The 24,158-nt window shown below is 38.2% G+C and overlaps 1 protein-coding gene across 3 annotated transcripts in view; it reads left to right on the forward strand.

The window, feature by feature from the left end:
- The window catches only part of PRRC2C (proline rich coiled-coil 2C), a 68,588-nt gene extending 61,228 nt beyond the window's left edge, over positions 1 to 7,360 (forward strand). The window contains exons 29-34 of one of the 3 annotated variants that reach the window (XM_044674331.1): positions 452 to 559; positions 2,132 to 2,350; positions 3,007 to 3,110; positions 4,190 to 4,316; positions 5,147 to 5,383; positions 7,102 to 7,360. In XM_044674331.1, coding sequence (XP_044530266.1) covers positions 452 to 559; positions 2,132 to 2,350; positions 3,007 to 3,110; positions 4,190 to 4,316; positions 5,147 to 5,383; positions 7,102 to 7,359 — 1,053 coding nt within the window. In that variant the 3' untranslated portion in view covers position 7,360. Of the gene's footprint in view, positions 1 to 451; positions 575 to 2,131; positions 2,351 to 3,006; positions 3,111 to 4,189; positions 4,317 to 5,146; positions 5,384 to 7,101 lie in introns of all 3 variants that reach the window. The other 2 variants (XM_044674332.1, XM_044674333.1) reach the window with 2 other exon arrangements.
- Positions 7,361 to 24,158: the final 16,798 nt, after the last annotated feature.

Here is a 24,158-nt window from a genome sequence, read left to right on the forward strand (position 1 = left end):
CACCTCACGTGAGACAAGGTGAATGAAGGAGTCCTGGGCAATTATATTTGTGATAGGAGATTAGAAGGAAGAAGATGGAAGCTTTCAGAGAATAGCCATAACAATGTTCAAATTTTTTTTTTTAACCATGTGTTCTTATTTTTTAAAAAGTCTATGACAGAATTTTTTTTTTTAAGCCCTTACCTTCTGTCTTAGAATCAATAGTGTGTGTAGGTTCCAGGGCAGAAGAGTGGTAAGGGCTAGGCAATGGGTCACACAGCTAAGAAGTGTTTGAGGCCAGATCTTAATTCAAGACCTCCCATCTATAGGCCTGGTTCTCAATCCACTGAGCTACACCCCCCCCGCTGCCACCAACAGCATTTTTTAATTTAAAATAATTTGAGGTTCAAAAAAAATAAGAATTTAATATCATCTTTTTATACTTTACTAATTTGTTAAACTCTCCTCCTAGGCTAGAGCAAGTCTTACCCAGGCTTCCAATCTTTATTCTGGACAAGTACAACAGCCTGGTCAGAGCAGTTTCTATAATACTGCTCAGTCACCCAGTGCTCTTCAGCAGGTAAACTATGGCATGGTAAATTTCCTCAATCTTCTTTTTATTTATTTTTTTCTTTTAATTTATATATAAAAATAAGTTTAAAGTACTAAAACATGGTTATAGTATAGGTAGGAAGGTGGCCTTGGAGTAGGAAGACATAGGAAGGTCATATCCCTTCTCAGTTTCAAGTAGCTCTCTAACACTGGCAGAAACCTATAGTGGTAAAGAGAGTTTATTGAGCACTTTCCTATGCTAATGAAATCATAACTGTCCCTATCAAAAATAAAAACTGTAATAGGGCCACAGCAGAGGTAGGGAGGGAGAGCTAAGAGAGTAATGTGGTATATACACAACCTGTCTCATGGGCTTGAGTAAATGTAAGCTTAAATGCACAAATAAGTACTTGATGTTTAAGATGGGAAGATAATGCCAAAAAATCAACCATACTTCTCTTATGGAGAGAACAATGGAGGCATAATTCTGGTTCCAGAATATACTTTTTTTTTTTTTTTTTTTTAAACAAAATGAGAGTGCTGAAATCAAGATATTTCTTGAGACTGTAATTAATGATGTTGCTAATTAGCATTCTGTTTAGAGATTGGGGCAACTAGGTGTGACAGTGGATAGAGTACTTAGTCTGGAGTCAGGAAGCCTCATCTTCCTCAATACAAATGTGACCTCAGACACTTATTAGCTGTATGACCATGGACAAGTCACTTAACCTTGTATACCTCTCTTTCTTTGTCTAAAATGAGCTAGAGAAAAGAATGGCAGATCATTCCATTATTTTTGCAAAGAAAACCCCAAATAGGGTCAGGGAGGGTCAGACATGAATGAAGTGGCCAAGCAACATTTAGAGGACATTGTTTAAACATTCTCTTCTTGCCCTTTACATTTATAAATAGTTTTTGTGTCTCTTAGAAAAATGAAATAGAGGATATGCTTGATAGTTTTCATTATTCTTGACATTGATGATGTTTTGTTAAATTCTAATGATTTTACAGAAGTAAAATGAAATGCCTGCTTAGAAATCTTTGTATTGTAAAAGCCAAACCTTGCCACAAAATGCTAATAGAGCTTGATATTATATCATCTTATTTTGTTCCTGAAAACAGTTTTCTCTTTAGTATTTGTCTTCACTATGTGATCATTGTGAATGCTTAAACTCTTGGCTTTCCCCTTCCTTTACATAAACTTTAGTCTTTGAATTATTCAGTAGTGATATAGCGGAAGTATAATTATATAGTTAATTGCCTTTATGATCCCATGAAGTTTCTTGCATTGGAACAATTTGAAGCAATTTGCTCTCTGGCACTTTTTTTAAGCTGGTGTAGCCAGTTCACATAGGAATTTATTTCCTTATATACTATTCTATGTAGCCTGTTCATGTTGAACTCCAATGAAATCTGCATTTCTGAGTCCATTAACCACATTGCATTTATCAAAATTGAGATGTTAATTATTTTTAAAAATACATTGTTATATGGGTTAGAATAGAAGTTAAATGGGTTAAGGGAATAGGTATGGATCTATGGAAAACATATAAGTATGTTGGTGAGTTATCTTTTTTTCTTGTTTCTTCCTCCTCCCCAGGTAACTGTACCTTTGCCAGCTTCACAGCTTTCTTTGCCTAACTTTGGATCTACTGGGCAACCTCTAATTGCTTTACCCCAGACATTACAGCCCCCATTACAACACACCCCACCACAGCCTCAGGCCCAGGGCCTCAATAGGCCCACACAAGTAAATCAGCCTTTCAGAGGATTAATTCCTGCAGGAACTCAACATAGCATGATTGCTGCTACTGGAAAGGTGAGTGAAGAGTACTTTATGCTGCTTCTGTTAATAGTCAAAGATAGATATATACCCAAGGTAGTTAGCTTATGGTTATTTATATATTCTCAATCTATGTTCTGCAAAACAAATGGTACAACCTTCTAATTTTGTGAATTTATCTCCTTACAAGTAATTCTTAATTATCATTTTAAGACTTTTGTTTGAAGAAACATAGGGCACTTAGCAAATACTCGCCATGTAAAATTGTATCACCATCTTCCTTTCCTTCAATAATTGAGAGTTTGTTAGAATTTTTTTGGATGTTAAATTTTTTGAACATAGCATTGGATTTGGACAGGTTCCCATAGGTATAGACCTTAGCTTATTACTCCAACATGTGAAACCACCTTACCTAGTTCATACATTTCTCTTTTCTTAGATTAGCCCATCAGATGGTTATTTTAGAAGTCTTAAAGCACTTTGTTGAAGTGGAAAGAGGGATGTTTTTTGGAGTCAGGGGCAACAAATGTGCCCTGCAAATCACTTCACTTCTCAGTCTAGGCTCTTATAAAATTAGCAAGTTAGACCAAGTAACCTCTAAGATCCTTTCCAGCCCTCAGTTTGAGTAAACATTACATTTAGGTTTTGGAATTCTTAAATGTTAAAATCAGTTTCATTCTTATCTTACCCAGATGTCAGAAATGGATCTGAAAGCTTTTGGAAGTGGCATTGATGTAAAGCCTGGTACTCCTCCAATTGGTGGTAGAAGCACCACACCAACATCTAGTCCTTTCCGGTAAATAAAAATTCTATTTTTTAATCTTTATCTTCTGTCTTCAAATCAATACTTTGTAGTATTGGTTCTAAGGCAGAAGAGTGGTAAAGACTAACCAATGAGGATTAAATGACTTGTCCAGAGTCACACAGCTAGGAAATGTCTGAAGCCAGATAAGAACCCAGGACTTCTGTCTCTAGGCCTACCTCAATCCACTGAGCCACCTAGCTGGCCACCCCCTTGTTTATGAAGCCTAATAATTCCCTCTACCCCCTTCATTGTTAGTTACTATCTAGTATTTTATATTCAGAATTAACTTGTAATGTAATAGATAACATATTAGAGATATAAGCGACTTGGAAAATATTAGATATTACAACTCAATCAATGTCTTTGACACCATCCTACTTGAAAAGGATCTTGGAATTAAAATGTTTACTGACATTGTTAAATTGATGAAACAAGAGCCATAAAAATCATACTAATTTCATGTTGCTCATTTGATTAAAGACCTAATTAAAAATAAATCTGGTAAAATCTGGCTACAAAATTTTGAGCCATTTATTTGTTTTTTAAAGTCAATTTCCTAGGGACTAGGGATAGAACCTATGATTTCATTTCAGGAGTTCCACATTCCAATACAATTGGGTACATATTGACTTAAGAAACTACATTAGCATTACTTGTGTCTTATACTATTATTTTCTTAAATATTTTCCAATTACATTTTAATCTGGTTCAGACCACACTTGGGATCGATACCACTGTTCTAGCATGTTGACTTAGGGCATGGAGATGTTAAATGACTTGGCCTATGAGTTTCAGAGCCAGAACTCTTATCCCTGACCACAAAATAGAGAATTTACCACTCTAAAATGTTAGGTCAAGTTCTTTGTGGTCCTGGACTTTTTTTTTTTTTTTTTTTTTTTTTTAAGCTATTCTGATCTTAAGTTTTTTCATGATCTCTAAAATGGTAATACATTGCTGGCCTTACAGGACAGCTGTGAACCTAAAAAAATGGTGTAGAGATGAATGATTGATGTTATAGAGTTGTCTGTCCAGGGTAGATGCTGACTAACTGCTGGTGGCTTCTTCCCAAGGGCCAGTTCCACAAGTCCCAACAGCCAGTCCAGCAAAATGAACAGCATCGTTTATCAGAAGCAGTTCCAGTCGGCAGCTGCAACTGTGAGGATGACACAACCATTTCCTGCACAGTTCGCACCCCAGGTGGGCAGACACAGAAAAGAGTGTTTCCTTCCACATTCTTGGACTTGTTAATCCTTCCTTGTGTTAACAGATTGAGAAGCCTGGGTTATATAAGGCAGTGGTTCTTTCTCTTAACAGTAACGTTTTAATGTAAATGCCAATTTAGATTTTATTGTTGGCAGCTGTATATTTCTGAAAGAAAAGGGTTAAAAGCAGCTGGAAGAGCCAAGTCCTTGAAGATTCCCCACACAGCTCTGACAGTACATTTCAGTCCTATATGTTGCCTTGGGAAAAGTTGAGTCTAAAGAGAAGGGTCCCAGTGCTTGGGGCATTCTAAGCCTAGGTTTCTAGGTTTCCACCTGAAAATATTTGAATATCATCTCATATATACTGCTTGGTTGTCCTGTAATAACTGTCTTGGTTAGGACAAACCAAAGTTAAATTCTCCCCAAGTAGATTGGACTTCTGAGAGAGGATGCATGATCCCTCCCTACAGGTGAAGAGCACTTTCTTTGTTTTCCTATTTCATTCCATCTAGGTGTATACCTCTGCTGCAGGTCTCTCTTTTCTGAAGATATTCTCATTCATAATAGCATTGCTATTTTTTCCCCTCTTCAGAATTTGCAGCCAAGATGGTAGAGCCAAGCGAAGCATCATAACATGGCCTTGGCTCAAGTTTTCTGGGCTAGATTCTTCAAGCATGGCCCCTGTTAATGGAATACTACAGCCCACACATTTCCTTTCAGTGGCACAATGGGCACTAGATTTACTCTGGGATAAGCCAACTTGTGATCTAGTTGGCAATTTTTTTTTAACAGTTCAATGTGTTATGTTTTGTTTTTTTCACTCAGATCCTCTCTCAGCCTAACCTGGTCCCTCCATTGGTAAGAGCCCCACATACTAACACCTTCCCAGCGCCTGTTCAGAGGCCACCAATGGCACTGGCCAGTCAGATGCCTCCTCCGATGACCACAGGCCTCATGAGCCACCCTCGTTTGCCACATGTGGCCAGGGGTCCTTGTGGATCACTATCTGGAGTCAGAGGTAATCAGGCCCAGGCTGCGTTGAAGGCTGAACAAGACATGAAGGTTAGTACAGTGTTAATAGCTGATAGGGCAAGATTGTGTCTCTTGAACCATGTCTTAAGATGCCTCTGGACCCTTAACACAAATCCAGGCATTATTGTATTAGTGAATCTACCCGAAACTAGCTGCTTTTTTTTTTTTATCCATTTTTTTTTCTTCCATTGCAATTGCAATTGGTAACAAACCAGCATTTTTACAACTGTGGCCTATAAATTGCCAATGAAATAAATTGAGGGAGATTTGAGTTTAGCCTTGAGGCAGCTATGCTTTTTTAAAGAAGAACAGAAAACTATTTCGGGATCACTGAAAATCACCCTACCCTTATCCCCCAAATGAGCCAGTGATATTACTGATATCCTGTCAAAAATCCATTTGGGTAAAGTGTTCTGGCTTATCTGCTGCTTTTTCTGTGTTAAAATGTTTCCTGTGCATTCCTCTGTACCTGTACACACACACACACACACACGTCTTGTCATAGGGTTGAATTACTTTTAAACAAAGAGAGCTTGGAAAGCACTTTGGGATCCTTCCAGATGAAATCCATCATAAAAAGATACAATAAGAGAATGCTTAAGAGTCTGTGTGGGGACAATCTAGGGTTGTAATGACTATGTTACTGGTCTGCTACCTCTATAGGCAGCAGGATCATTCCTATTACTTCCTGTGTCCTTAGGTTTGGCTTTAGAGATCTAAGAAATTCTACCAGTCCTCTACCTGGGAGGTCTGACAGGAGAGAAACTAAAAACAATTTTTTTTAAGGAAGTAAAACTGTCCGTTTTGATGTTTTCCTTTGTTGAAGATATGTTGTTATTGAATCACTTGCTAATTGTGTTCAATGTATTCTCTGAGTTTAAGATTTCTGAAAGGTTTTGTCATCTCGAGTTTTTAAAAAGGAACAAATTAAAAGTCCCTTCAGTGATATATGACTTGAATGACATACCTTTTTTATAAAGCTAATTTATGATTAAAAATAATATGATTTAGAGTTCCCAAAATTTGAACATGGGCATTAAACAGCCCTCTTGATTTGTTTCTGTTTCTGCTTCTAGCTGCTCAGTTCACTTTCACTACTTCCCTTAATGAACATTAAAATAAATGTACACAGTCTCTTAGTAGTTTGGGGCTTTTGTGCAAATTGCTTTCAGGACCTTGGATGGTAGGTGTTTATTTAACTTGCATCATAATTTTTAAAATAACATATAAAACCAACCTATATTGATTGTATGTGGTTCTTTGGTGTCATTTGTGGATTAACGTAAGTATGTTCTTGCAAATAAGATTAAATTAACTGATCTGTCATTATCCAGTAATGTGGTTAACAGAATTTAGTTGTTAAATACCATTTTCTGAATGTTGTTCCCTTTTAGAAGAGTATAGTAAGAAGGGGACTTCACACCAAGACATTTGGTTCTAAATGCTTTTTTTTTTTTTTTTTTTTGTAAAATCGGTGCTTCCTTGAAGGCAGTTACGGATAACCACACATTGTAAATTTTCATTTGTGCCTTCAAATTTCTTGTAATGATGAGAACATTCCATTTTACCTCTCAAAAGAGTGTTCTTAGACATGCTCCTTCAAGGTGGCCCTGACATTTTAGGGTATAAAAATCTGGTTGATACTGTAGATCTGGGTGGTGGTTCTACTTGGTCATAAATCTTTTATGTTTCTTTCGGCTTTTACAATGTTGCTGCTTTTTCAGCCTAGTTGTTTCTCCTTTTTTAAGGCAAAGCAGAGAGCAGAGGTTCTTCAGTCCACGCAACGGTTCTTCTCCGAACAACAGCAGAGCAAACAGATAGGAGGCAAGGCACAGAAAGTGGACAGTGATTCAAACAAAACTCCTGAAACTCTGACTGACCCCCCTGGAGTTTGTCAGGACAGAGTAGAGGACAAGCCTCCCCCTACACCCACCACTGCAGCCAAACCTGTTAGAACCGGACCAATCAAACCCCAGGCCATCAAAACCGAAGAAACCAAATCCTAAAGGCTGCGATTAATAGTTGGGGTGGGGAAGGGGTAGGGCTTGGGGGATTGGGGAGGGGGGGTGGGTTGGAGAATGAGTTCAGCTAATGCCAGAAGGATTCCATAGCTGGGGGAAGGAAGAGGGTGAAACGGTCATTGTGACATTCTCCTGTTGAGGCTCAGGAGGACACACACCAGGGACATAAGAAGCTATTGACACTGTCCCACAGCACCAGGGAAAGCTTGAGGCTCTGTGTCACCCAGCCAGAGGTCAGTCTGCACTGGGCGATGCATTTTTAGAGTCAGGATGGAGATACCCATGTATGAACAAACACAGGCCTGAGTCCATCTAATGCAGGAATGCAGAATCTTCACGGTTAGCTGCCATAGCAGAAGCATGAAGACAAGATAGCACAACAGAGTCAGAATGTGGCTTAAGCAGTGCGTCCCCAGCTACTGAGCAGAGATGGTTTCTGATCGCTCCTTTACGTTCCTTGGCTGCTGTTTCCGTTTTTTATAGGCTCCGTGCGTAAGAGCTGCAGATGGATGGTGCTGGACAGAGTAGCCTTATTTTGTATTATGGCAGCTTGCTGTTGTTTTGTAACATGGAAGCTGAGTTAAATGAACACAATCAAAGGACAGTAACTGATCTTCCCCTCCCTTGACCTCTAAACAGATGGATGGATAGTCATGTCAGCATCCTTTTAAAAAATGTTTTTTCTAAATGGGCAGTGTTTGGCTACTGCTTCTGTTTGAAATGATGCTGTATTTAGATTGTGGCCTAAAGCGTGAAGTGCTACTTGGCATCCTCTTCCTTCCTGCCTTTGACATGGCAGACTTGTTGCATTAATAAGTCAAACAAGTCCTTCTTGCCTCTGCTCAGCCATCTTTGTATGAAGCCAGTGGTTTTCTAAACGGTTTTCAGCTAACATTCATGTAGAGCAACAAGCACTTAGATCTGTGCGGCTAGTTAAAGGAAATTCTATCTAAGGAGGTGCATTTCTGTATCAGAGCTGTGTCACACTACCCTTCCTGCCCACTCTGTGCTGGAAAAGTAGAATCAAGTCAAATAATGCCTTTTTTAATTGTATCCTCTAGTATTATAGCTGTAGGACAGTACTGTATTATACTTCTGTGAATGTAAAATATCCTGTACCTGCTTATGATACGTAGTAGTGACCGTGCTATACCAGAGCTGTTTTTAATGACGTTATTCTAGATAGACTTTTGTTTTTTCCAGATGATGATTGAGAAGCTAATAAAAGGCGCCAGGTACCACATCAGTAACAGAATGCTGTTTTTCTGGGATTTTTTTAAAAACTTCTTTGGGGGGAGGAGGGGGATGTTTTCAGGGTTTTTGTTTTGTTTTTGTTTTGGAAACAGTGAGCTGAAAGTCTAATGTGTATAATTTTGTTCAATGACTGCAGAACCTGGAAAGGCTGTTGCTGCTATTGATGCCTAGCAAATTGCTATTGGTTATCTTTTTATATAAATATATATATATATAATTTGAATTTTTGGAAACTTTAGCTGTGATGTCAACTTTGGAAAAAGTATCCCACTTGTACTGTGTTGAGTTGGCATTGTACAGAAATTAACAGCCATATTGGTCTAGAAACGTTAAACTTAATTTTTTTTCCATTTGTACAGGGGTAACACACTGTATTAAATATGTAAGGTCTTATTTACATGGGTTTGATTACAGAAACTAATAAAATATTCTCTAAATAATGTATCCTGTAGCTTCCTAATTCTTTCCTATAAGGTGTACAACAAATGGCATGTCAAAAAAGAATAGTGACAACTTAAGATGTCAGCTGGGCAGAGAGGATAATTGGAAAGATGGTGAAGGACTGTTTGCCACCCACTGCAGATCCTACAAAATCACTCAGTTTTCATGGACCCCTGCTCTAGGCTAAGAGGACCCAAGAGTGAGAGGGTGAGGATCCCTGTAGATCTTGTCTAACAATAATTGAGTATACAAAGCAGAACCATCTACAAGGAGATTTAAAGAGCACACACAGGTAGCCAAAGTTGGTTTCCCAGATTTGCTCTAATGTGGTTGCCCATCAGAATGTTGTGGTTAAATTAATATCTAAATGATAGTCTGTCTGGTTAATAATATATGGAGAACTCTCCATAGTCCCTGTTCTTAGGATACTTGTGCTTCACTAGAGACAATTGGGAGCATGGAAGAAGTCTGAGTGCGTGTGTGTGCTGCCCTGCATATCTCATGTGATCCTGGGGACTCTTCAGTGAGTCTTTAAATGTCCTTAAGAAAAATGAGGCAGAGATAAAATGTCTTAACATAGGGTCACACACAGGTAGTGGCTGTCTGAGATAGGAGCTAAAACCCAGGTCAGCACTTTAACCCCTTAGCGGCCACCAACTCCCCCTCCTAGGGGCCTGGTAATCATTTGCAAGTCAGGAAGAGGAACAGCAGATGAAAATTGCTATCTTAGTATCTTGTTGAGCCTCCAAAGGAGAACAAGCAGCCAAAGTTGTCATATTTTTTTTCCCCCTAAGAAGGAATCTGGGGGAGAAAAATCTTTCCATTTCTGTAGAGATGCCCCATTGTCTTTGCTGAGATGCACATCTGAATTCTTTCATGTGAGATCAGTGTTGGGGCAGGTCTCAGTGACCAACCCGTATCAAAATTTGTGACAGGCTAGCAACGTTTTCCAGCTGGCCAGCAGACGTTACTCTTGCACTCTACCGATTGATAGAAACAAAACAAGGTTTGTTTTTTTTCTTGTTTTTTTCCAAGTATACATTCCATTTCAAGTAAGTATCCCAGTGGGTAGGAAGGAAGCCACCCTTGGGACTAGGAAGACCTGGGTTCCAGTTGTGCTTTGGACATACACTAGCTCTTCACCGTGTGAAAGGGACACCTTTTTACTGTCCTATACAATTTCTGCACATCAGATTGTAGGTGCAGTCGAGATACTTGCTATAGATCTCCGGTGTTGTTAGTTCATCATACCAATAAAATCCCAGATTTGAACCAAAAAAGTAATTTCCCCTTTTAGACCTATTCTTGTACTTCATTGTCTTGTACAGGTAACCTTGAGTTACCAAAGACTGCACCATTGGAGTGGGTTCTGGTAGATCTTTGATGGTAGGACATTGGTCAGCCAAGGACCAACCTAGATAACTCAAGAGGGACTTGCCACCATGCTCATGAGGGAGTGATATGGCCAAGGCAGCCATCAAAGACAACCTACAAATTCCTAAAGGAGCAAAATTAGTGGTGGAAGCACTGAAATAGCCACATCCCATGTCATTGCAGCCATATTCATTCCTGTTGAATGAGTGAGGAGGGAACTGAGGGGAGAAAAGGTTTAACTTGCCATATTACTCAATGAAAGGACCAAGACTAAAACCAGGACCTGACAACTAGTCCAGGGCCATTTCTGTTCTATATCACTATACCACCTTCCTGTGTATTCAAGCCAGAAGATTCTGTCCTCCCACTCAACACGTTTTCTGTAGTTCAGCGGATCTCAAGTTTACTTCAAAGTTGGATTTTGTGATTTAGGGGAAATGACTTGATTGATTCATTCCCAGATTCCAGTCAAGAGAAACCAAACAAGTTGCCACCCTTCTGTAACTTTCTTCATCTTTAAAATGGGGATAATAATGACACTTGGGAGGGCTGTGCTTTTGGAACAAGGAGGGGTTGTGGAACTGAGTTATGCCATTAAAGAGAAATGATGCAGCTAATAGGCCAAAATGAAACAGTCCCTGTCTTCAAAAAGCTTACACTCTACTGGATGAGAAAAAATACATAAATAATTGTAGGCAAAATATTTTTAAAACATTGTTGATTGGAGGTAAGAACGTTTGGTGTAGAACCTCTTCGTTTTTCAGTCATGTTTAATTTCTGGACCCATCTGGGATTTTCTTGACAAAGATAATTGGTGTAGTTTGCCATTTCCTTCTCCAATAGATTAAGGGAAACGGGTTAAGTGACTTGATGAGGGTCACAAACTAGTGTCTGAGGTCAGATTTGAACTTGGGTCTTCCCCACCTCAGGCTAAATGAATGGAGCCCCTTAGTTACCTTGTTGACTGAACAAAATTTTGAAGGAAACATGATTCTAAAGAGGTGAAAGTGATACCACCCCTAGCACAGGAGAAAGTGAGGGCAAAAACATGGACAAATACTTGAACAATTAATGTAACGTGGTCTTAACAATAAATTGTACCACATTAAAACAAAGGCATTATTTCTTATCAATAAGATTACTGTATATACACATTAAAATGTGTATATACACTTGCCCCCTGCCCCCGCAGCAACTTGACAAGTAAAATAATTTTTCATCAGCTCACCTCAAAACATAACACTAAGTCTATGATCTGGGATTGGGAAGACCAGAGTTCAGATTTAACCTCAAGACATCTAAATTGGCATTGTGACCCTGTGAGAGTCACTTAACCTCTATTTGTCTCTTCCCAAGACTATTGTTAACACTCAAATGAGATATCTGTAAAGGGCTTAGCACGGTGTCTGGCACATAGAAGTTGCTATATGAAACCTATTGTTATTGGAAACATTCAAGAAGACATCACAGAAAGTACCTTTAGATGATTTCCAGGAGTTAGGGGGAGAAACCTTCAAGGGACATGGAAGCACTTTCCTAAACCCCTCCAAATCCCACTGACTTTTTTTTTTTTTTAACCCTTAACTTCTGTGTATTGGCTCCTTGGTGGAAGATTGGTAAGGGTAGGCAATGGGGGTCAAGTGACTTGCCCAGGGTCACACAGCTGGGAAGTGTCTTGAGGCCGGATTTGAAACTAGGACCTCCCATCTCTAGGCCTGGCTCTCAATCCACTGAGCTACCCAGCTGCCCCCTCCCACTGGCTTCTTAATGTCCCAACTACAATCCCACCTTTTATAGGAAGCCTTTCCTAACTCCTCTTAATTTTAGTGTCTTCTATTAATTATTTCCTAGTTATCCTGTGAATAGCTTGCTTTATATATATATATATATATATATATATATATGTTTGCATGGCATCCCCCCGCCCCCCCATAAAACTGCTCGAAGGCAGGGACTGGTTTGTTTGCCTCCTGGGCTCCCTAAAGCTAGGAATAAAGATGGGAAGACATCTTCCTGAGTTCAAATCTGGCCTCAGACCCTAGCTGTGTGACCCAGGACAAATCACTTAATCCTGTTTGCCTCAGTTCCCTTTATCTGTAAAATAATCTGGAGAAGGGAATGGGAAACCACTTCCGTATCTTTGCCAAAGAAAATCCCAAATGGCATCACCAAGAGGGGCAGCAAGGTGGCTTGAGATAGTAAATGGAGAGCCAACCCCAGAGATTCTGGTTTCAGACACTTCCCAGCCGGGTTACCCTGGGCAAGTCATTTAAAACCCAGTTGTCTGGCCCTCACAGCTCTTCTGCCTTGGAACCAGTAGGCATTACTGAGTCTAAGATGGAAGAAAGGTGTTTCAAAAAAAAAAAAACATAATGACAACAACAAAAACAATAAGAGTGATTGGTAAAGTGCTAGCACATCGTAGGTACTTAAGTGCTGATCAATAGTGAGGTAGATTTTCTCCTGACACTCTCACCAACCATTTACCTATCATTTGGAATAACTGAAATTGCAAACATAACTAAAAAGTCAAGTAAACTGTCTAGAGTTTGTATCTACTCAGACATAAGTCGGTTGATTGAATAAAACAGTAGTATCAGATTGTATAGCTTTGGAAAGGCCCTTTGCTGTTTAACCTATATTCAGAGAGTAACTGAGTCTCTGGATTTGGACAAGGCATCCATCAAAGAATTCCAGAATCATGATGATTTAGGCTTTGTACGTAAGGATTTTGATTCTTGTATTTAGTTTCCTTTATGTAGAGCTTGTTGCTATTGTCTAATCCATAACAACAAGCATTTATTAAAATCCTGTGTGTCAGGGACTGTGCTAAGCACAGCAGATTTTTAAAAATGGCAAAAAACAGCTCTCCAAGAGCTCATAACCTAATGGGGAAGCTAACAACGAGCAAATATATGTATATATAGACACACATATAAGATAAACTGAAGGGGAAGCCACTCGTACCAAGGGAGGTTAGGAAAGGCTTCCAGTGGAAGGTAGGAATTTAGCTGGGACTGGAAGCAGGGGAAGCCAGGAGATGAGGGACAGAGTTCCAGCCAACCAGTAGACACACATGGCTTTGAGAGATGGAGTGTCTTGTCCAAGGAACAGCAAAGAGGCCATCAAATTTGCTGGATGCAAAGTAGATAGGAAGGGGCTGGGTTACATTAGACTTTGAAAGCTAAGCAAAGGATTGTCCATTTGATCCTGGAAGTCACGGGAAGCCTAAAATTTATTGAAAAGACAGTGATTGGTCAGACCTACATTTTTGAAGGATCAGTTTGATAACTCAATGGGAGATACTCTAAATTGGAAAAGGACGGAACAGGGATGCCAACCAGGAGGTTATTGCGGTAGTCCAGGCATGGGTTGATGAAGGCATGTCCCAGACTAGTGAGAAAAGGACAAATACTAGAGATTCTGTGAAGATGGAAATGACAGATTGGATGGGGGAGGAAGGGAAGAGACATTAGTTTTGAACTGGTTGACTTGAAGGATAATGGTACCCAAGTATTAGGGAGATTAAGAAGAAGGGCGGGTTTGGAGGAAATGAGTTCAGTTTTGGACTAAGATGCCTATGTAGGACATGTTGTTTGAGATGTATGATAGCTGGAGTTGAGAGACTGGAAGCCAGAAGAGAGATTAGGACCACATAAATTGATCTGAGAATCATCAGCATAGAGATAATTGTTATAAGAAGATAACTGATGAATCAGCTAATGAGATCACCAAACAAAACAGAAGAGAAGAGAGCTCAGAATAGAGCCTTGGGGGACACATTTAGTGGTGGCAACCTGTATAGAGATCCAACAAAGAAGACCCAGAAGTCAGCCAGGAGAAAAACCAGGAGACACGTCACAAAAACCTAGAGAGGAGTGTATCAAAGAAGAAAAGTGATTGAGACTGTCAGACTGCAGTGAAGTCGAGAAGGATTGATGAAAGGCTTTTAGATTTGGCAATGAAAAGATCTTTGATAACTTTGGAGAGGACTGTTTTGGTTGAACGATGGGGTCCCAAGTCCTGAAGAAAGTTAAGAAGAAAATAAAAGGAAAGGAAGTGCTGGCATCAATTGTAGATGGTGTTTCCAAGGAGTTTAGCCACAAGAGGGTAGAAGAGATGTAGCTAGGAGGGACGGATCAAGTGAGGACATTTTTTTTAAAGCAGGGGAAAACATGGACATGTTGGTAGGAAGCAGGGAAGCAGCCAGAAAATAGGGAGAGAGTAAAATGAAATGAGAGTGTAGGATGATAGAGGGGACAGTCTGCTGGAGAAGACGAGATAGAATGGGATCACTTTGACATGTAAAGGGTTTGCCTTGGCAAGAAGGGCCATTTCTTCATGTGAAAGAGATGAAGGAGGAGATAGTAACAGATTACCTTGTACATGTAAGACATATAATCCATCTTAAATTTGAGGAAAACAAGGGCCAACACTCAAACTAGGCAAGAGACATAATGAGGAGAAAAGAATGCATTTTTAGCCAGAATGACATTGAGCATATTCCTTCCACCAAGTTGTTTGAGCTTGGGCAAGTTGCTTCCCCTCTTTGAGTTAATTTTCCTCATTAGTCAAATGAAGGACTTGAACTAAATGGCCTTTAGGATTCCATCCACTCTGATATAAAAAAGTTAAATTAAGGTTTGTTGAAATAATACCTCCTTCTGCATGCAGACCTTTCCAATCCCCCTTAAAATTAGTACTTTCTCTCTAACATACCTCCAATTTTTCCTGCATTTGTCTTCTTTGTACAGATTATTTGCATGTTGTCTCCCCAATTAGATTGAGCTCCTTGAGAGCAGGGATTGGGTTTTCTTTGTTATCCCAGTGGGAATGGCTAATTTTGGAGAATTTGTTAGAAGTTAGGTGAAATAGTGCCTTTTTGATGGAGTTGGGAATCATTACTACCATTTTGAAAGCAATTTGGAATTAGCAAAGTAACTAAAATGTCCATAACTTTTGACCCAAAGATTCCATTACTAAACTCATATACCATTGATAAGAAGAAAGTCCCTTTTACATTCAAGATATTTAGAGTATCCTTTTGTGTGTGACAGCAGTGAATTGGAAACTTAGGTAGATGCTCATTACTTGGAAAATAGCTAAACAAATTTTGGCACATGAACCTAATGGAATACTGTTGTAGTCCAGTGGTTCAGTCATGTCCGACTCTTCATGACCTCATGGACCATAGAACACCAGATCCTTTTATCCTTCACTGTCTTCAAAAATTTGTCCAAACTCATGGTCATGCCTTCCATGTCACTCAATCCATCTCATTCTCTGCCATCCCTTTCTCCCTTTGCCTTCCATCCTTCCCAACATCAGGGTCTTATCCAGTGATTTCTGTCTTCTCCAAAAGAGTTAAGCTTCAGCTTCAATGTTTGACTTTCCAATAAATAGTCTGAATTAATTTAAGTATTGACTGATTTGATCTCCTTACCATCCAAGGGACTTTCAAAAGTCTTCTTCAGCACCTCAATTCAAAAGCGTAGATTCTGCCATTCTCAGCTTTCATTTAGTCTAACTCTCACAGCCATACATTGCTACTAGAAAAACCATAGCTTTGATTATATGGACCTTTGTTGGCAAGGTGATGTCTCTGCTTTTCAGTATGCTGTCAAGATTTGCCAAAGTTTCCCTCCCAAAGAGCAAGTATCTTTTAATTTCAGGTCACCATCTGCAGTAATCTTGGAGTCCAAGCACATAAAATTGGGCACTGCTTCCATTTTTCTCCCTCTATTTGCTAGGAAGTGATGGGATCAGTTATCAAGATCTTAGTTTTTTGGTATTAAGCTTCAAGCCAGACTTTGAACTCATTTCTTTTGCCCTCATCAAGAAGCTTCTTAATTCTTCACTTTCTGACATCAGAATGGTAACACCTGCATATCTGAGATTGTTGATATTTCTTCCAATATGGATAGAAAGCTAGACCTGGAGTTAGAAAGTGCTGAGTTCAAATCCAGTTGCTGACTGGCCTGGGTAAGTCACATTTAACACCTGTCTGTCTCAGTTTTCTCATCTGTAAAATAGGGATCATAATAGCATCTCCCTTCCAGGGTTGTTGCAAGGGTCAAAAGTGCTTTACAATCCTCAAAGAACTCTAACATGGAGAGACAAATACAAATGGATGCAGTATAAAGTAAACAGAGCCAGGTGAACAATATACATGAGAAAAGAATGTTTACTGAAAAGAATAAAACACATGCAGACACGCACACAAATCAAAGCTTGCAAAATTGCAACAAACTTTTTTTGCCATGAACAAGTATGATTCAAAAGACCAGATATGAGAAGACGCCCTACTTTGCACAAGTGAGAAGTCAACAAGCTTATTCTTTGCATGTGTTTTCAGACTTTTTTGATGTGTTATCAGCAATTATGCTGATTTTTCCTCTTTTTTTGTATCTTAAAAATTGTTTGTATTTTAAATTAAATTAAAAGTAAATTAAAAGTAAAAATTAAAAATGTTTGTATTTTAAAAATTAAAAAATACAAAAAATGTATTTTTTTTTATCTTAAAAATATTTGTCATCTGGGATGGCTCTCTGGGAGAGGGTTGGGGAATGAATACTGGGGGAATATATTGATGTAAAAAAAACCCTAAGGGGACATCTAGGTTGCTCAGTGGATAGAGTGCTAGATCTGGAAACAGGAGGTTTTAGATTCAAATCTGGCCTCAGATACTTTCTAGATACTCAGATACTTCCTCAGATACTGCCTTGGAACCAATGCTTAGTATTGCTTCTAAGACAGAAGATAAGAATTAAAAAAACAAACAAACATAAGACATCCATGAAAACATATTTTTAAAAATAAATGCTTGTTCAGAACCAGGAAAACATTGTATACAAAAGCAACAATATGACCAACTGTGGTAGACATAGCTACTCTCAGTAATATGATGATCCAAAGACAATTCTGAGGGATTTATGAAAAACAGTGCTTATCTACCTCCTGGGAAAGAATTATTGGAGTCAGAATGCAAGTAAAAGCATTCTATTTTTCAATTGGGGGGGTGTCTTTGTTTGGGGGCTTTGATTTCATAAAACTATTCAATTACAAAAATGAATAAAATAATTTTTTAAAATAAATGCTTTTTGGCTTAAAATTTGTAAAACAGTAGAGTGAGACTAGGAAGGAGGGAAAGAAGCATTTATTAAATACCTACTCAGTGCCAGGAACTCTGCTAAACATTCTACAAATCTCATTTGCTCTCCACAGCAACCCTGGGAAGGAAGTACTGTAGTTATCTTCATTTTGCAGTTTTGGAAAGTGAGGCAGACAGCAGTGAAGTGACTTACCCAGGGTCACACAGCTTGTAAGTATCTGAGACTGGATTAAGTGTCACCTCAAGGCACAAAAGGAAAAAGAGAGAGAAATGGAGAGCTGGAAGGGCCCTTAGAAGTCATCTAGCCCCCCCTTCTCCTCATTTTACAGATTATAGCATGAGGAGTATAAGTCCCAGAGAGATCGATTGACCAACCCAGTATTACCCAGGTAGGAAAATAACAGAGCACATGTTCAAAAGTGCGTTCTTGGGATCCAAATCCAGAATTCTTTCCGCTGCTCTATAGCGATCCAATTTAAGAAGGGAAACCCTGTTTATTTTTTTATTCTTTTTTTAACAATTTTTTTATTTTTAGAAAAATTTTCCATGGTTACATAAGTCATGTTTTTACTTTCCCCTTCACCCCCTAGACCCCCTGCCCCCCTCCACTGTAGCTAATTCACATTTCCACTGGTTTTAATATGTGTGGTCAGTCAAGACTTATTTACACATTATTGATAGTTACATGGCTGTGGTCTTTTCAGGTCTACATCCCCAATCATGTCCTCATCAACCCAAGTGTCCAAGCAGTTGTTTTTCTTCTGTGTTTCTACTCCTGTAGTTCTTCCTCTGAATGTGGGTAGTGTTCTTTTCCATAAATCCCTCAGAATTGTCCTGGGTCATTGCATTGCTGCTAGTACAGAAGTCCATTACATTCGATTTTACCTCAGTGTATCCATCTCTGTGTACAATGTTCTTGTGGCTCTGTTCCTTTCACTCTGCATCACTTCCTGGAGGTCTTTCCAGTTCTCATGGAATTCCTCCAGTTTTCAAAGAACAATTAATCCCAATACTATACAAATTATTTGGTATAATAAGCAAAGAAGGAGTCTTACCAAACTCCTTTTATGACACAAATATGGTACTGATTCCAAAGCCAGGTAGACCAAAAACAGAGAAAGAAAACCACAGACCAATCTCCTTACTGAATATAGATGCAAAAATCTTAAATAGAATACTAGCAAAAAGACTCCAGCAAGTAATTAAGAAGGTCATCCACCATGATCAGGTGGGATTTATACCAGGAATGCAAGGATAGTTCAACATTAGGAAAACCATCCACATAATTGACCATATCAACAAGCTAATAAACAAAAAATCACATAATTATCTCAATAGATGCTGAAAAAGCCTTTGACAAAATACAGCATCCATTCCTATTGAAAACACTGAAAAGTATAGAAATAGAAGGACCTTTCCTAAAAATAATAAACAGTACATACCTAAAACCATCAATAAGCATCATATGCAATAGAGATAAATTAGAAGCCTTCCCAATAATATCAGGTGTGAAACAAGGATGCCCGTTATCACCTCCTTTATTTAACATTGTACTAGAAACACTAGCAGTAGCAATTAGAGAAGAAAAAGAAATTGAAGGTATTAAAATAGGCAATGAGGAGACTAAGCTATCACTCTTTGCAGATGATATGATGGTCTACTTAAAAAATCCTAGAGAATCAACTAAAAAGCTGGTAGAAATAATCAACAACTTTAGCAAAGTTGCAGGATACAAAATAAATGCACATAAATCATCAGCATTTCTATATATTTCCAACACATCACAGCTGCAAGAGGTAGAAAGAGAAACACCATTTAAAAATCATCCTAGACAAAATAAAATACTTAGGAATCTATCTACCAAAACAAATACAGGAATTATACGAACATAACAACAAAACACTTTCCAAAAAAGTAAAACTAGATCTAAACAATTGGAAAAACATTGAGTGCTTATGGGTAGGACAAGCTAACATAATAAAAATGACCATTCTCCCCAAATTAATTTACTTATTTAGTCCCATACTTATCAAACTACCAAAAACCTTTTTTACTACATTAGAAGAAACTATAACAAAGTTTATTTGGAAGAACAAAAGATCAAGAATATCAAGGGAAATAATGAAAAAAAAACATGAAGGAAGGTGGCTTAGCAGTACCAGATATTAAGCTATACTATAAAGCAGTGGTTATCAAAACAATATGGTACTGGCTAAGAGATAGAAGGGAGGATCAGTGGAATAGACTTGTGGTAAGTGATATCAGCAAGACAGTGTATGATAAACCCAAAGAGCCCAACTTTTGGGACAAAAATCCACTATTTGACAAAAACTGCTGGGAAAATTGGAGAACAATATGGGAGAGATTAGGCTTAGATCAACATCTTACACCATACACCAAGATAAATTCAGAATGAGTGAAAGACTTAAATATAAAGAAGGAAACTGTAAGTAAATTAGGTGAACACAGAATAGTATACTTGTCAGATCTCTGGGAAAGGAAAGATTTTAAAACCAAGCAAGAGTTAGAGAAAATTACAAAATGTAAAATAAATAATTTTGATTATATTAAATTAAAAAGGTTTTTTACAAAGAAAATCAATGCAACCAAAATCAGAAAGGAAACAACAAACTGGGAAAAAATATAACAAAAAATTCTGACAGAGATCTAATTACTCAAATATACAAGGAGCTAAATCAATTGTATAAAAAAATCAAGCCATTCCCCAATTGATAAATGGGCAAGGGACATGAATAGGCAATTTTCAGATAAAGGAATCAAAAGTATCAATAAGCACATGAGAAAGTGTTCTAAATCTCTAATAATTAAAGAAATGCAAATCAAAACAACTCTGAGGTACCACCTCATACCTAGCAGATTGGCTAAAATGATAGCAGGGGAAAGTAATGAATGTTGGAGGGGATGTGGCAAAATTGGGATGTTAATGCACTGCTGGTGGAGTTGTGAACTGATCCAACCATTCTGGATGGCAATTTGGAACTATGCCCAAAGAGCGATAAAAGAATGCCTGCCCTTTGATCCAGCCATACCATTGCTGGGATTGTACCCCAAAGAGATCATAGATAAACAGACTTGTACAAAAATATTTATAGCTGCGCTCTTTGTGGTGGCAAAAAACTGGAAAAGGAGGGGATGCCCTTTGGGGAATGGCTGAACAAATTGTGGTATATGTTGGTGATGGAATACTATTGTGCTCAAAGGGAAACCCTGTTTAGAAACTTGTTGGGATGGCTCTTTCAGGGCAGAAAATAAGAACTAACTGGAGCTAATATGGATAAAAGTAAAAACCAGGCAGTCTTATTTTACTTTGAAAATTCTACGCTACCCAGAAATTGTTTGTGTTGCTGTGCACACACACACAAACATACATATCTATCTCGATTGATCTGCCGCAATAGATAGATGATAAGGGATACAAATACAGAGATACAGAGATGGATAGGCAGATGATGGAGAGATAGATAGATTTTTATCAGGACCCAGAATTTCATCAGTGTAGGGAGCTAGGATTTAAAAAAAAAAAACTCTACCAAAGGGGATCAGCATCTGTTCTCTTTCTAACTCCCATTCTTAGCAAGTTGCCTGAGCCGCCATGAAGTTATAACCAACTTCCCTGAAGCACATTGCTAGCAGAAAGAATAGTGGAAATGAAACCAGGCTGCCTGGGTTCGAGAGTCCTAGCTCTGCTTCTTACTAGCTGTGTGATCTTGGATGAATCATTCAACCAGAGTCTCAGTTTTCCCATCTGTAAATGGTGGATGATAATGTGCGTGTCCCCTACCTCAAGGATGTTTATAATGATCAGATGAGAGAGAAAGAAAACCTACAAAGTGAGCTCAGCTGTAGGCTCTTCCTATCACCTAACTAGTCAAACCTTCTTCTATTTAGTCTTTTAAATAAGGGAGAAACAGAGGAAGTAATGTTGCTTAAGTTAGCCATGCTTCTGAGAGTTTAAGCAGTCAAGTCAGAAGCCACTAGCTTGCTTATTTAGAATTGATAGATGAATGAGGACTTGATAGAATTGATAGGTAAACAAGGACTTGATTCCTTTGAAAGGCAAGAAGGTTGAGCTCCCTACCTATCCCTACCCACCCCCCAAAACCAGTTCATTTGGAATCAGGAACTCAAGAGTGATTGCCTGAAGAAGCATTCATATCTCTGTGCAATGAAAGCTCATCCAGGTATGTGGTGTATGTGTGTGTGTGAATTTATGTATAAAAATAGAGAAGAAGGTCTAGTTTTGTTACCACATCTTTAAAAAAAGCTTTATGTAAACTGAGTTAGATCTACAGGAGAAAAAACTAAAATACATCTGTCCAATAAGGAATGACAAGAGAATTGTGATTGTATAATTCTAAGGGAAGACCAAGGGTGTGACTGTTTTCAGGGCTAAGGAAATGCTGCCTCTCAGCTCAAGGTTAATGGAACTAAAGATGTAATTCCCCACTTCTCCCCTTTAACCCCCAAACCAAGTTTATAAACCCTCTGAAATCACAGATCTCAGATTATGGTCCCCTGATCTAAGAGGAAATTCTGAATACTTTGCATGTGGACACCTGAGTGTCTAATTTTAGAAAAGGCACTCAACGAACTTTCGGTCAGTATTAAGAGCCTTTTTTTCCCTGGAGACCCAGGGATTCAGGTCATTTGGCAAACAATGGAGCACTTTGCTGTCCAAATGAATCTTCAGTTTCCTAATGTGAGTCAAGAAGAAAATAGATGCCTTCTGGTTTATCATATAAATGGGATGAACCAAAATGAAAGTAAGCTAAGGAGTGAGCTCCTCACCAGAGCCTGAGCTGTTTTGATAGATGAATGAGGATTAAAAAAAAAAAAGACTTTGCTGGTTCTCTCTGATGGGAATTAGCTTAAGTGGCTTCCTAATGTACAAATGTGACCAGATCCTTTCCTACTGAAACACTTCCAGGATTTCCCTATTGTTTATAGACCCCTTGGTCTGGCTTTTAATGCCCTCTACAATTTAGCCTCCATGCAATTCCCTTTGTGCATTCTTCATTCCAATTAAATTGATCAGTCCTTGACCTTGTTCTGCTGTCTTCTACCTCCCTGTATTTCCAAAGAGAAGGCTTTCTTTCCACATTTTTTATATTCTTCCTATTGAATGACTGTTCCCAGCAAGGAGGGTCTCTACGAGTTTTAATCTCCAGATCCCTGAGAGAAACCTAGTGCATATCTATTCTATGTTGTGTTTCAGATTCACCAATGACAATAAACAAGGCACACCTGGAAATGGAAAGCCCTCATCCATTCTTGGCATTCCAAGCAGGAGCTCAGAACATCTCCAGGGTCAAAGGCATTGACATCCATTTCAAAGACTTGTCCATGGAAGTGTTCAAACGGAGAGTGGCCATGAGTCAGAGGTATTGAAAATCTCTTTGTTCATCTTTCTTTGATTGGAAATTGAGGCAGTAAAATCTATCCCCCCCAACCACTATTGCTGGAAACATCTTTCCTGTGCAATTCCTTGAGGTAATGTTCTCCCAGGAACATTCTGCTGGTGGCAAGACGGTCTCAAGCACAAGGATTCTTCTTTCTTCTTTCTTCTTCTTCCTCCTGCTTTCCATCTTGGAACCAGTACTAAGTATTGGTTCCAAGGCAGAAGAGTCATAAGGGCTAGGTAATGGGGGTTAAGTGACTTGTCCAGGGACATACCCCCAAATTTGAATCTAGGACTTCCTGTCTCCAGGCCTGGTTTTCAATTCACTGAACCACCTTGCTGCCCTGAGCACAATGACTCTTAAACTTGAGTCCATGGATTTGTTTTGTTCTTTTTTGATACCTGAAATTCAGAATAATTGATTTCCTTTGAATATATTTTATACATTTAAAGCATTATTCTGAGGTGTTCATAGACTTAACCAGATTGCCAAAACCCAAGATGCCCAAAAATCTTAGTAATTCCTTCTCTAGTGGGACAAGAACATGTCTTCCATCTGGCTGTGGAAGAGAGAAGGGCCCTGAATAATGAGAGCCCGTCTTCCATGAACAGGGATTATCTTTATTACTTGGGAAGCTTCTTCAGACTTTTTACCCCAACCTCTGCTGTCCTATACCATCTACCTTGGCTAATGGTATTTTAATGGACTAGTAATAGTAATATAATAATAGTATATTAATAATCTATTTTATTATGTATAATATACAATGGTTATATGATATAATATACTATGTAATAATATAACAATAGTAAGTTAACATTATATATAATAGTATATAGTATACAATATATAATAGTATATGATATATATAATAGTATATGATATATAATAACATATAATATGCAATGATATATAATATGTAATAGTACATAGAGTACATAGTATGCTATATGTAATAGTATATATAATATGTAATTGCATATAATGTGTAATAGTATATTATTTAATACTATAATATGTAATAGTACATGATATGATACTATATAACATATAATAGTAATAATATAATAGTATGTAAATATATAATAGTATATAACATAATAGTATATAATACATAATCTATAATAACATAATAATAGTGTGTTGATATATAATAGTACATATAATATATAATACTATATAGT

Source organism: Gracilinanus agilis, chromosome 4 (genome assembly GCF_016433145.1).
Source record: "Gracilinanus agilis isolate LMUSP501 chromosome 4, AgileGrace, whole genome shotgun sequence".
Classification (NCBI taxonomy): domain Eukaryota; kingdom Metazoa; phylum Chordata; class Mammalia; order Didelphimorphia; family Didelphidae; genus Gracilinanus; species Gracilinanus agilis.